General features: G+C 38.7%; 2 protein-coding genes across 3 annotated transcripts in view; one reads left to right on the top strand and one right to left on the bottom strand.

Moving 5' to 3' along the window:
• LOC143280192 (microtubule-associated protein RP/EB family member 1-like) overlaps positions 1 to 7,419 on the bottom strand; it is an 18,409-nt gene extending 10,990 nt beyond the window's left edge. The window contains exons 1-3 of one of the 2 annotated variants that reach the window (XM_076584799.1): positions 7,270 to 7,419; positions 5,968 to 6,123; positions 1,584 to 1,622 (exon numbers count right to left, since the gene is read on the bottom strand). In XM_076584799.1, coding sequence (XP_076440914.1) covers positions 1,584 to 1,622; positions 5,968 to 6,088 — 160 coding nt within the window. In that variant the 5' untranslated portion in view covers positions 6,089 to 6,123; positions 7,270 to 7,419. The remainder of the gene's footprint in view (positions 1 to 1,583; positions 1,623 to 5,967; positions 6,124 to 7,269) is intronic. The other variant, XM_076584800.1, reaches the window with a different exon arrangement.
• Positions 7,420 to 9,112: 1,693 nt separating this feature from the next.
• Positions 9,113 to 13,842, top strand: LOC143280677 (proteasome subunit beta type-2-like). The gene is made up of 6 exons (XM_076585413.1): positions 9,113 to 9,295; positions 9,971 to 10,093; positions 10,759 to 10,829; positions 11,400 to 11,559; positions 12,321 to 12,370; positions 12,719 to 13,842. Exons 1-6 carry the CDS (start codon positions 9,205 to 9,207, stop codon positions 12,827 to 12,829), a joined length of 606 nt encoding a protein of 201 aa, XP_076441528.1. The 5' UTR covers positions 9,113 to 9,204; the 3' UTR covers positions 12,830 to 13,842.

The following is a 13,842-nucleotide window of genomic DNA, read 5'->3' as shown; positions in this document are numbered from 1 at the left end:
GTGTGTGTGTGGTGTGTGTAGGAGTGTGTGTGTGTGTGTGTGTGTGTGTGTGTGTGTGTGTGTGTGTGTGTGTGTGTGTAGGAGTGTGTGTGTGTGTGTGCACCTCTTTGTGTGTTCATTCGTTCTTATATTTAATGGGGCTCCTAATTTAACTCTGAACTATCTCAAACACAAGTTGATTATCATGTAAAACGCTTCTAGGACAAGCACATGGAACAGCAGATTTTGTAAATGAAAGAGGTAAATATGTTTTTAACTGTTCACATTCATAGATGATATGCATGGGGTTAATTTCATTAGCACAAATTCATGTACCTTTAGAAAGCATATATTTTGTTCTTATGACATCCAGTCGAAGTCTCAATATAAGACTAATGAGCCATCCACTACTGTAATGTCCTTTTGTTTTAAAAGTGTGTGTGTGTGTGTGTGTGTGTGTTCATGTACACATATGCCTGTGTTTTTGTGCGTGTGTGTGTGTGTTCATGTGCCCATGTGTGTGTGTGTGTGTGTGTGTGTGTGTGTGTGTGTGTGTGTGTGTGTGTGTGTGTGTGTGTGTGTGTGTCACTCTGTGTGTGTGTGTGTGTGTGTGTGTGTGTGTGTGTGTGTGTGTGTGTGTGTCACACTGTGTGTATGTATATGTGTGTGTGTGTGTGTGTGTGTGTGTGTGTGTGTGTGTGTGTGTGTGTGTGTGTGTGTGTGTTGTGTGTGTGTGTGACTCTGTGTGTGTGTGTGTGTGTGTGACTCTGTGTGTGTGTCACTCTGTGTGCTGTGTGTGTGTTCAAGTACATATGGTGCCTGTTTGTGTGTGTGTGTGTGTGTGTGTGTGTGTGTGCCCCTGTGTGCTGGAGGAGGAGTGGTCAGGTGGGATGAGAGAGCAAGTGACCCTGATTCCTCTTCCACACACCCCACGCCCCAAATCCTCCTCTTCCCCTCCTCCCAAATCCCACTTTCCTCTCCCACAGAGGAGGAAGCCATGTAACCAATGAAGCCACAATGTCCAGAGAGGCAAGAATGTACTGACAGCAATATGTGTATCCACTGCTCATGCCATGTAATCAATGAAGCGAGAAGCTCCAGAGAAGCACGAAATGCCCTGACAGCAATGTGTGTGTATCCACTGTTCCATTCAGCTGTGAGGGTGTGCACAAGAAAGAGACAGGAAGGAAAAGAGGGGAAATGAGACAGACAAGAGGCTGCAAGAGAGAGTGAGAGTGAGTGTGCGAGTGTGAGTGTGTGTGTGTGTGTGTGTGCATGTGCATGTTTTCATATCAGCAAAAATCACTCACACTAGTGCAGTTACAGAAACATATGCTGAAACAAAAGGGAAGAAATGCTGTATACTTTCATAAAAACATTCTGAAAAAAGATGCACCAGATCAACATTTTTTCATTCACACACAGACACAGACACAGTGAAATAAGATTGAGTAAACATGTTAACAGATTGTGCCATACCTTATTCTATCAGTGACAGGAAAACTGACACTACAGACTGATCAGGTACTGATGATACATTATCTAAAAATGTCAAGTCATAAAAGTAATATAGAATCACAGAGGTGAAAAAAGAAATCACCAACCTTCAAACAGCATGTCCATAAACTGGCAGTATGCAGCCCCTGAACAAAAAAAAAACCCCGCCAGAATAACATATATGCATACACATGCAATCACAGTCACAGACACAGACACACACAGAGTTCTACTTCAAAGGTTCTAAACTAAAGTAATTCACACATTCAAACTATTCCTTACTTTTGTTTTTGAAGGTTTATTCTCTGTGAGAAACATCACAACAACAAAAAAAAAGCAAAAAAATGTGCGCATGCGCACAATAATGCACACATCATGCCTGCAAAATGTGACTGCTTGTTTGTTCACTGAAATGTAAACACTGAAAACATGTTGCTGCTAAAATATATTACATACCAAGTGTCTTAACATAACCTGCTTCTGTGACCAAGAGCAAATGACCCTGATCATTTATTTAAAAAAAAAAAAAAAAAAAAAAAAAAAAATCTGACAAAAAAGACATCCATTTCATCTCCGACCCTATTTCAAGCTTTAACTGTCATGTGAAGTGGTCCAATTTAGTTCTTTATCAATCATTAAGATTTTTTTTTTTTTTTTAATACTCTTGAAAACTTTTTTTGTCCAAACTATACAGTATACACTAAGCTGTGTTACAGATCAAGCAGTGCTTGATCATGACTGTATTCAATCTTACTAAAACAGTAAGTTATAATTGAGAGAGTGAAACAGCGGTTCTGGCAGGAAGCAAGCTATGCATGTCTGAATTTACATCTCTTTATTTATATAAGTGTGTATTCATTTCATGTCCTGGTCCTTGAAAAAATAAATAAATAAATAAATAAATTATAAAAAAAAACCCAACAACAACACCTGAGCACCTCATCTTTAACTTCAAGAAACTTTTGCCAGTATAATTAAATAATCCTGGTATTCTGTGCACTTGCCTGGCTTTGGCATAGCGCAGATAGATGCATGCCCGCTTAAGTTCATCCCCCCCCACCCCATCCCCTCTTCAAGACCTTACCCCCACCCACTCTATCCCTTCCCTCTGACCCCCTTTTCTACCTTTCACTGTTCTTGGGGGAAGAGTGGGGTGAAGGGGAGGGGGGGGGGGGGATGAATGGGATGTGGTAGAGTCCATTCTGTTAATTCATATATCTGTCAACACAAGGGTAGGAAGTAAATTAAACTGGTATGATTATTGCAAACACACCGTTTTAGGGTGACGAGTTTGTTTCAGCAATTGCAATGTTACTTTTCATCACTGACTTATTCTGCCTTACATTTGAACACTGCCTAGGCACCATTGTTTATTACTGCACCTATACCGCAGCAATGCTCCTGAACACAAAATAAATCAAACATAAATCAAACTGCCAATCTGAACTTTCAACTGAGGATGAATAAAACATTCAAAAATATTAAATTAATGTATTTCAACAACTATGAAGGGGACACAACTTGAAAATCCATATTACCGCTGTGACAAAAGTGCGGCACACTTTGCGCATTTTCATTACTTTCTGGCAACGCAAATTTTTGTTAAAATCACACAACACTAGGAAGTCATATTTCACTCCTCCGAAAGTACTATACTTATGGTTTTAGTACGATGTATGCGAAGATTTTGATCCAGACAACAACAACAAAAAATCATTAATTAAGAACAATCATTCACACTGATATTGTGATCAGTAAAGCAATATTCAAATGTCACAGTGATCTACAGTGTGACGATATCACTTTAGTGGATGTGACAGCAGTCGATGATTTACAAAAAGGGACAAACTACGATTTTCCGGACATGCGCATATGGACTAGAATAAAAGACTCCCTACTGATGGGTAAACAACCTTTGGTTCCTCTTCTTCATAAAAACATTGATCTAAATTCCAACGTGATTTAATCTAACATTCAATTTATGATACATACATAACTGACTTTTTCTTTTCTAATGATCTAAAAATTACTGTAAGTGCTACACAGCTAGTAAAAAAACAACAATTACTCCCGGTTTGGGAAGGATGTGTAAGCTGCAATCACAGTAGTGCTGAAAGAAATTGAAGAAAAGTTGTCAAAGACTGCGGCTAGTGTCAGAAAAATGAACATTTTCAAAGTGATGACTTTACAAGCAATGACTGTGACTGAAAAAAGTCAGCCAAATATGTTGTCAATATCAGCTGTACATCACCACTCTCAGTGACACATCTGCTGCATTCTCTGCATTCCCATCAGATTGATTTTTGGGGAGAGAATAATGGCAATCCATACTCACCTAGTGACCTACCTATTGACAACAGCACAGACTGGAGTTCATGTCCAATCTTGTTGCTACATATAATTTTGTTCAGTTAACCAACTATAAAATATCATGGCTGACTCAGTGGCTAATCTGTTTTGAAAAATTCAATTTTTCCTGGTCCTCTCCCCATTTTCAAGTAACCAACATGTGAAACCTGCAAAATCCAATATCCTGACGAATTCCCTGAGGTCAGATGTACTCTACTTTCAGACAGTACAGTTTGGTTTCTTCCTAAATCACTGTCAATTTACAGAACACCTGTGACAGCCTCTGCTGGAATTACCTGCCTGCTGTACAGGTTAAGTATGAATCCCAACAGTAGTATCATCTTTCAGGAAATGTTCATGTTTGTCATTCTGTTGTTGTATATTTCTTGAAATTAGCAGTCAATGAAACATAAACAGCATTTCACTTGGTCACACTAATCATGGCCATTTAACTGCTCATACAATAGCACTCTCATGCAATTTCTTTCGTGTGCTGTGTAGTGTGTATGCAAAACTGTAGACAAAGTTTGAAACGCTTGTACATGTACAACTTATGTATGCCTGTTTCTCTTCAAATACAGCAGACACACATGTATATAATCTTGTCATTAAATATAATTATGTAGTCTGACCAGCCCATGAACTCTGCTTTTTGGCCCCTCACTGGGTCATGTGTGACCCCTGACTTTCCCCACCTACAGACGTGTACCTCTATGTATGCACGCAAATCTGGTGTGCTTCCACACTATCAAGTATCATGACAATGGAAGGCTGTGACCAGTGTATAAAACTATTAAAAGCAGCTTGGACTCCGCAAATTTTCCATTTACTTCCAGAGCAAAGAATTATGTTGTGACTAGACAAGTAAATGTGCAACTTGTTGAGTTGTTATGCACAGCTGTATTAACTAAGACATGCATTCGGATGAAATGAAAGTGAAACAAAAGTTTAATCAGCAAAACAGCTTGCATAGATTATCATGGCAAATGATCAAAGGGTAGGAAATAGTGTGACAAGCTGAAAAGGTGAAGCTGAAGAGTGAAGTGCATGGATTCACTGGGTCCCCCAAGCCCACCCTCTTTCCCTACCCAGAAGAGGGAACCCAAGTATGTGCAAATGCATTTCAATCCTGTGCAATACTTGAAGTGGCTGAAAGAAAAAAAACATGTGATCAGGGGCTAGTGGTAGAAATAAGTAGAATAAACTAACATTACTTCCACATTAGCATAAAATACTTGTTTCAACAGCACATAATCTGGGATGCAAACAAAACATCAAATGCTGTCTGGGAGATGGATAACTTTAGTCTCACACACACACACACACACACACACACAGATGGGAAGAGAAGCAAAGAGAAAAGGGAAGAAGAGACAGTGACCCACAAAAAAAAACAGAGACTCACAAAACAGACACAGAAACTGTGAAAGTGAAAAAGCAAGCAGACTAATTTCACTAAAGGACAGACACAGAGAGAACATATGGGCACATTTTCCATTAGACTTTTAACTTCAGGCATCTTGCCATTGGCACTGGTTGCTTTTTCTTCTTGTTTAAAAAATAATATATCTATATAAAACTTGTGATAAAATAATTCTTTCACATCGAGGGCAAAACAAGTCTTGTTCTTTCCTCTATCTCAAAAGTACTGCATTGTGTATGTTAATTTCTTTTTTTTTTAAACAAAAAAATAATAACCAAAACAAAAAACAAAAACAAAAAACCAACAAAAAAACCAACAACAACAACAAATCATTAAATAGCTAGTAACCAGGTTTCTTTGGACAGTAAAGAAAAAATAAAACACTGCAGCAGCAGAAAGCTGAGTATGTAGATGACAATGGCATTTTGACTCATACTCAAAGTAAAAATAAAGAAATTTCTGTTGCATCATTAGGATTGTTGGGCAGTGTAGCATTCTTACAGAAACTGGCCCTGGAGTAAAAAATTCTATGAAAGACCACCATAAAAACAATACCACTAGTGCTACTGATAGTGGTACTAAATCAACAAGTGAAAAGCTTAATTCAATCAAGCAGTGTAAAACCAATTGTTCCTTTCTGCCATTTTACTCAACCAAAATCATCCAGACCATTCAGACAGACATTCTAAGAAAAACTATGATGCATGCTTTGAACTCACCTGTACAGAGTTCTTCAATTTTGCCATAGCTGGTTTGCAGACTGCTGTTGACCCAGTTGAGGATTTCATGACGACTAAGATTATCCGATGTGCAGCTGGTACTGTGGATATTCACTGCCATCTTGTGTACTACTTTTATATCAGCTATTAATACTGCTGAAACAAAACCGTCAAAATTGATGTCAAATGATGGTACCATTATTACTTCCGCTGCTTAAACTAAACTGTCAATGGTAATTACTGATACCACTGCTATTTCCACAGCTGACAGGGTGCGGTGCCACCTGAAGAATTTTTTTTCTCTCACAGCAATGAGTGGAAAAAGATTGAGAGGGCTGGAGGGAGAATAATCAAAACTGTATGTGGGATACTGGTTTACTAACTGTGCTCACCATTTCTTCAGTTCTTGTAAGTTGTATGTATAAAAAATAAAAATAAAAAAAATTTTAAAAAAAGAAATCATTGATTTCCTGTATGTCAAGAGTAGGCTGCCTACTGTCAATGAACTAGACCCAGTGCAGTTTCGGTGGTTGGTTGTTCTTGGGGGTTTTTTGGTACTTTTTTTTTGTATGTGTCAGTTTTAACATATCATTTAAATTACTTCAGACAAATAGTTTTCTCCCTTGTTTTTCCTTGCAGACAACACATTTGTTAGGGTTAGGAAAAAAAAATCACAAAAAATACAAAACACAAAGTAACTGAATGAACTCCCTATATTTGACCAAATGACCCCTCTTCTAATGTGTGTACGCCCAGCCCCCTCCCTCTCTTCACATTCCTCAGTATAAGGATAGGCCCGGCGCTTCCTTTTTTGAAGAAATGTCTGGGTTTGTTCCAATGTACCTTTTATTTACCTGTACGCTAGCTGAATCGGTAGCGTAAGCATCACTGACTTGAAGTTGTGTACCTTGTGTAATGGAGAGAGTTACCACTCTTCGCTGTTTGTTAATCGTGACTATATCAGTATAATTATGGTCCTAATCATGCAACGACACAATCAGACATGAATAGTCCTTTGATCTTTGACAACTGCCTAACAAATATGCATCGTCACACCTCGTAACATAATTTCTATCTTCCACACACCCATTCCATTTTTCTTTTCACTTCTCCAGACACAACACGGGAGACGTAGCTGAAGCAACCTAATGAATCACTATCACGCTTGTCGCCGGCTTCCCCACTCCCAGTACAGAAAAATCAAAATCTGGGCGGCAAACTACATAACAGTAACTGATAATACGTATACAAGTTATGATGAAAACTGCCTAACAACAAGAAAGAACGGAAGAAACGTCTTACCCGAACAACATGCAATCACCGTTTGCAGTGACGAGTACCCGCTCAACTTCTTCGTCTAATCGGACCGAAAACTTCTCTTTCCGAGTTCAGCATTCAAAAAAATTGAATTGGCATGAGCGTTAAAATCATTGACAAAAATGCCATAAAATATTTGTATTATCATAGAGATACATGCTTTGGTATATAATTCATCAATGCATAAGACTAGACACACTGTTGTCGGACAATGTATCTTATTATTGAATATGATAGTTCTTTCATGTGGAAGTTTATCACATTTCCGATACTAGTTTTTAACAAATCCATAACGAACTTTTTTTTCAACATCTTACAATTAAATGAAATTTTAACTCTTTATTTTTTGGTGATGAGAAAAGAGAGTGATTAATCAACCATCATCAATATGACATATGAATAGAAATGATAAATAAGTTATGAAAACATGTTATGTACACGAAAGCCAGGCACTTCTGTTGGTTGTGTGCACATGTATCGTGTCTATAATAAGCTTGCAAAAACGACGACAACCTTTCATCTCCACCATCACAACAACACCAACCATCTTTATCATTGTCGTCCTATATCATTCGAAGTTTAGCGGCTCTCCGTTGGTTATACTGAAATAATGCAAACAGACACACGATAACTATGATCATTATTATGATGATGATGATGATGATGACAGAAGAAATGTGGCAGAATGGTTAAGACGCTCGCCACGGTCTGCCAATACAGAGTCCGCGAGGGTCTGGGTTCGATTCCCGCTCTTTCCTTTTCTACCATGTTTGACTGGAAAATGAACTGAGCATCTAGTGGTTTGTATGAGACAATAAACCGAGGTCCCTTGTGTAACACGCACTTGGCGCACCGGCTGAAAAAGAATCCATGGCAACTGATGAGATTTAGAGTGTCAGTTGTCTTCTTGCAAAATTCTGAAGAAGAAATCCACTCTGGTGTGTGTGTGTGTGTGTGCGCATGCACTCAAGGCCCGACTGAGCGCGTTGGGTTATGCTGCTGGTCAGTCATCTGCCTCAGTGGCAGATGTGGTGTATCGTATAAGGATTTGTCTGAACTACACCATGGCAGTGATACCTCCTTGAGAAACGCAGTGTCTCAGTTTCAGTAAAACTGAAAACTGATATAATGATGATGATAAAGATAATTCTTATTATCTGCCAACTTCATGTATATCAGAGTAATGGTAACGAAACAGAGACTGTATCGTTCTTGTTTCAAGCAGTAGCAAAGAAGAGTACTCTAGACATCCACAACCATGCATTATCTCACCAGACAGTTTAACTTCGAAGGTTCATGTCCTTGGACAGGAGGGCTTACACTAAAGATCCCCTGAACCAACAGTGGGGCTTTCTGTTTGTTGTATGTTTTTCATCCTGACAGTTCTGAATGAAGTCCACAGATCTGAACATGATGCATTGAAGAAAGCATCGAGTCATGTAAAATGATACTGACAGGCAGCTCCATACTGGAGCAACACACACCTGGCTTCCACCCATGCCTGCTGGACCAAGTGTGTAATAACCACTCCCAACGCTTGACAATAATGATATAATGTCTCAAGATAGATCTCAGTTCTGCTGGTTACAGAGCGTGGATGACTGCGGGGTAACTAAGTTGAAAATTCGGAGACTGTACTCTTAGCAATGTTGGCTACTTGTGGAAAGCAACAGTTTTCATTATGTCTTGGAGAAAGGGGATATGCCGACAGTACCAATCTTTTTTGATGACCATCAACGCCATCAGGTCAACGATCAGAAAATAAGTCACTGTGCCCACAAGTAAACAACATGGCTTATCTGTGTATAGCCTACCGGCAATGCCGACTTTCACTTCCATTCCTCTTCCGGTTTGCTGTCTCATTGCTACCTTGGTGTCTGTGTAAATTTGTATTCTGCTAAATACATTCGACGGATAGTCATGGAGTGTCTTATAGGAATACAGGGAAAAGATTTTGTTTTGATGGCCTCTGACACTGTTTCAGCGCGCAGTATTGTCAAGATGAAAAATGGTTCGTATATTTCTGAGAAAAAGCTCTATTTTGCCATGCAAATCCAGTCTGACTCTTGAGTCTCTCTGCATGACTATTGTTCCTGATTATGCACTCTGTTAAGTGTGTGTGTGTGTGTGTGTGTGTGTGAACATGAGACTCACCCTTCAAAGTAATTAAATACTTATTTCATGATGGTATTAAATTAGTGATGTGGATTCTTGATGAAAAGCAGAGTTTGCAGTGTTTTTGTATCATGCACACACACACACACACACACACATGAATTTACACACACACACACATCCTTCAATAATTCCTTCATTATTTTTCATATATCAGTCAATATGACATCCTCACACTGACTGTGTAGATTCAGTCTGTGTTTTTTTCATCTGTTGTAATTTCCATCATTTGTCATCACCGTCAATGTATTAATTAAGATTTTGAGCCCTATTATTTTTATTTTTTTTTTTATTATTATTTGAAATATTGCATAATGCATGTTCAGTGCTAGAGTATTAATGTTATTTGCTGTTCTGTAATTGTATGATTCATATTTGAATGAACTCAGTAGTACTATCTCATCTGACCGGCTTGGATATGTTATGCAAGTATAATCCAGGTAGCATTTGTAACAATTGAATTGGAATTGTCAAACTGGTTTTTAAATGCATGTAAATGATGTATTTTCAGATCAGGACAAAATGTTCAAACTGAGCGACAAACTGCTAATGGCAGTGGCAGGAGAACCAGGGGACACGGTGCAGTTTGCAGAGTACATCTGCAAAAACATCCAGCTGTACAAGATGAGAAACGGTACACAGTGATGATACACATGTTTTTGACAGTTCTACTGTGTGATGTGAATGTGTCTGGGAATGGGTGGATATGTGTGCACGTCAGTGTTTTGTGTATGTTTGCAAGCATGTGTATGGGTATGTATGTGTATCTGTGTGAATGTATTTTTGGTGTATGCTTGTGCTAGAGTGTGTGTGTTTGTGTGCCTTTGTTAGTTTGTTTCAGATGGCATTTCACTTTTCAGTTTATTTGTAGTACATTTTAGTCATGAAATTATGAGTGTAAAGAAGGATTCCAGAATTGTATACAGATAAAGTTGAGGTAATATATAACATGATTAAATTTTACGGGTTGTGCTGCATTACTTTTGCCAGCAATAAACTGTAAAGGTAGAAGCTGTCCCCTTGATTGGACCCTTTGAATCTGTCTAATCCATTATAATTTTTAATGAATTAATATGTTATTAATTGGCAGTTAGCAAAATGTCATCTTTAAAATCATGAAAAGATTGGAACATTAAAAACAAGTATATTGAATACCAGTTCATCATTTCATCTAGTGGTCTACATATTTGTGTGCACATGCACACACACACACACATGTATACTTGCATACTCTCTCTGTGACTCTCACAGCAAACACATAATTTATACATTGATGTGGTGATTATTTGTGTTTTTCAGGTTATGAATTGTCAGCAAGTGCAGCAGCAAATTTCACCCGCAGGAATGTTGCAGATGCACTACGAAGTCAGGTAGGATAGTTCAGCAGTAATTTGAAATGTTGTTGAAAATCTGTCGGTATCAAAAGAGAATGAACCTTTCCTTTGCTCAAATTACTGTTTATTGACAGCAGATAGGTCAGAAAACAATGTGCATGCTCAGACTGATTATTGTTGACTTGTTTGGATTGAAATTAGAACAATAGATATGAAAACTTGATTATTAAAGATGATGATCAGTAACTGGAAATACCAGGTAAAATTGTAGAGTGGAGTGTTGGCCTAACGCATCTGCCTAGGAAGTGAGAGAATCTGAGCGCATTGGTTCAAATCACACCAGCAGTCGCCAGTATTCTCTCCCTCTCCACTAGACCCCGAGTGATGGTCTGGATGCCAGCCATTTGGATGAGATGATAAACCGTGGTCCCATTTGCAGCATGCACCTACTGATTTAGCGCACGTAAAAGAACCCACAGCAACAAAAGGGTTGTCCCTGGCAAAATTCTGTAGAAAAATCACTGAATTTGTTGTTGGTGTGGAGAAAAGTTGTTAACTGAACAGTTCATTCACTTTTTTTTTTTTTTTTTTGCGTTTTCTCCACAGCGTCCAAAATTCGTCAACATACTGCTGGCTGGCTCCGATGACACAGGTCCATCTCTGCATTTCCTGGACTACCTGGGATCGCTGATCCAGGTTCCTTTTGCTGTGCATGGTTATGGCGGCATGTTCACGCTGTCCATCATGGACAGGCACTACAGGAAAGGTGGGTCACGGTGTCAAGTGATCAAGTTACCACTCTCCATTGTTGTTTTGATCCTTTACTCTCCTACTCTTGGCCTCATTGTTATTTTGAAGCTTAATTTGTGTTCACCCATTTCATTGCTGCTGTGTCTCAAGGCCTGACAAGTGCATCAGGCATCTGCCTAGCAGATGTGGTGTTGCGTATATGGATTTGTCTGAACGCAGTGACGCCTCCTTGAGAAACAGAAACTGAAACTGCTGCTGTGTGCACATGTCAAGGGATCGTATATGGACAAAAAGTAGTACAGTGCAATAGAATTGATGTCAGGTCACCATGAATCCACCTGCCAGAGGTGTCTCACAACAGCTGCTGAGTCACTTCATATTCAGTGGTCATCTGTAGTCCTTGGTCTGATTTAAACATAATGCCACCAAGTTAGCCCCCCCCCCCCCCCCCCCCCAACTCGTAATGGTTTTCACTTAGGATCAGCAGTTGCAGAGCCATTTTGGAATATATACAAGTATAACTATGTATATATATATATAACTTTTTTATTTTTTTTTATTTTTAGGGGTATGAATTCTAGATTGGTCAAATTGGCCTTGTTTATTATCTTCTTGATGTTTTACTTGGTTTGAATCTGACTTTGATTCTTATGATTTGTGTTTTGTGGATTTTTCGGTTTTCAAGAAATTTCATCTTAGCAGGGGTGAAGAATATAGGACACCAACACATTCTTTAGCACAGAGCAGTAATGATGACACACTTTGTTTGTTAAACAGACATGACGAAGGAAGAGGCTCTGGCTTTGCTACAGCAGTGTATTACTGAGGTGAGTGGCAGTCATATATTATCAGTTTCTGCATACCCTTCTTTACTGTTGTAGTTTAGCTGCTTAGTAATGAAACAAAGAAAACACATTGTAAGAATGATTTGGGGTCCTGTCAGTGTGTGTGTGTTACGTGTGTGTGTGTGTGTGCCTATGAGAGTGTTTGTGTATGTGTGTGTGTGTGTGTGTGCAAAGGTCCTTGGAAAAACATTACAAGGCACAAATTGTGTTCACTATATAAACCTGCCACATTCGAGATAATACCCACCAAAATTTTTTGTTTAAAGTTTCACACAGAGAAATCTGTTGTGGCAAAAAGAGTTACACAATGCAGTGGTTGTGTGATTTCAGATCCAGAAGCGGTTTCTGGTGGACACTCCTCAGTTCAAGGTTCGGGCAGTGTCCAAGACGGGCGTGGAGGATCTTGGCTTCGTCAAGGCCCCTGCCCCTGCCGACTCTTAGTGAATCAGCCGCTCCATCGTCATCATTTCTTCATGGTGTTTTTCTCTCTGTGTGTGTGTGTTTGCGTGAAGGTGGGACTTTCTGTGAGAAACTGACTGGAAATGTTGGTTGTTGTAGCGCTCTTGTTATTTGGGAGGGAAGAAAGACGTTTGTCGTCATAGCGCTCTGTTATTTGAGAGGGAGGGAGACGTTTGTTGTTGTAGTGCTCTGTTATTTGGGAGGGAAGGAGATATTTTTGGTTGTCATAGTACTCTCTTATTTTGGAGGGAAACTGTTTCTTTGGCCTGGGCTTCATTAAGATGCACCTGTTTTGAATTTCATGTTGTTACGAGGGTCAGTTCCAACACTTACTGAGGATTTTTTGAAATGGTTGTTTACATTGAAGCTGCCTGTAAAACTTTCAGGTGAGCATTTACAGATGTTGTTTTTCAGATGTTTTGTTTTCAGCTCAAATGAAGCTGCAAGGTCGTGAGAGTTCATGTAGTTATAGATTTCAAAGCTGTGCTTCTATTCAGATGTTGTTTACAGTCAGTTATTTCTTTTCTCTTCCAACAACAAGCACACATGAAAACACATCAACACACCCATAAGAAAAATATCCCAGCTCTTGTTTTTATATTTTTAAAAAAATGTCCTTTCTTTCAGTAAGATTTTTTTTTGTACTGGTAATTTTATTCATGCTGAAATTTTTTATGCAAGTTTATTGTCCAGATATAGCAAGTGGAGGGGCATGGGTGATTCAAATATACATTTTGTTATTCTTGAAACATTTGTACAGATGTATTGAATGAAGTTTCACAGTGCTAAAGTTAGGAACTCTAGTAATTCATAATCATATTCAACATTTCTCCTTAAATTCTGGTTTTGAAAGTTGTTTATCTTTAATACATCATGAACAATATTAAGTGCAGATTGTGGCAACTGACTTGCTGTGTTTAGATATGAAGAATGTTGATTTGATATTGTCTTGACAATTTCGGTTTTCAATGAATAAATGATGGAATTGTACAACA

This window comes from Babylonia areolata, chromosome 3 (assembly GCF_041734735.1).
Source record: "Babylonia areolata isolate BAREFJ2019XMU chromosome 3, ASM4173473v1, whole genome shotgun sequence".
Classification (NCBI taxonomy): Eukaryota; Metazoa; Mollusca; class Gastropoda; order Neogastropoda; family Buccinidae; genus Babylonia; species Babylonia areolata.
This window is presented reverse-complemented; position numbering and strand designations above follow the sequence as displayed.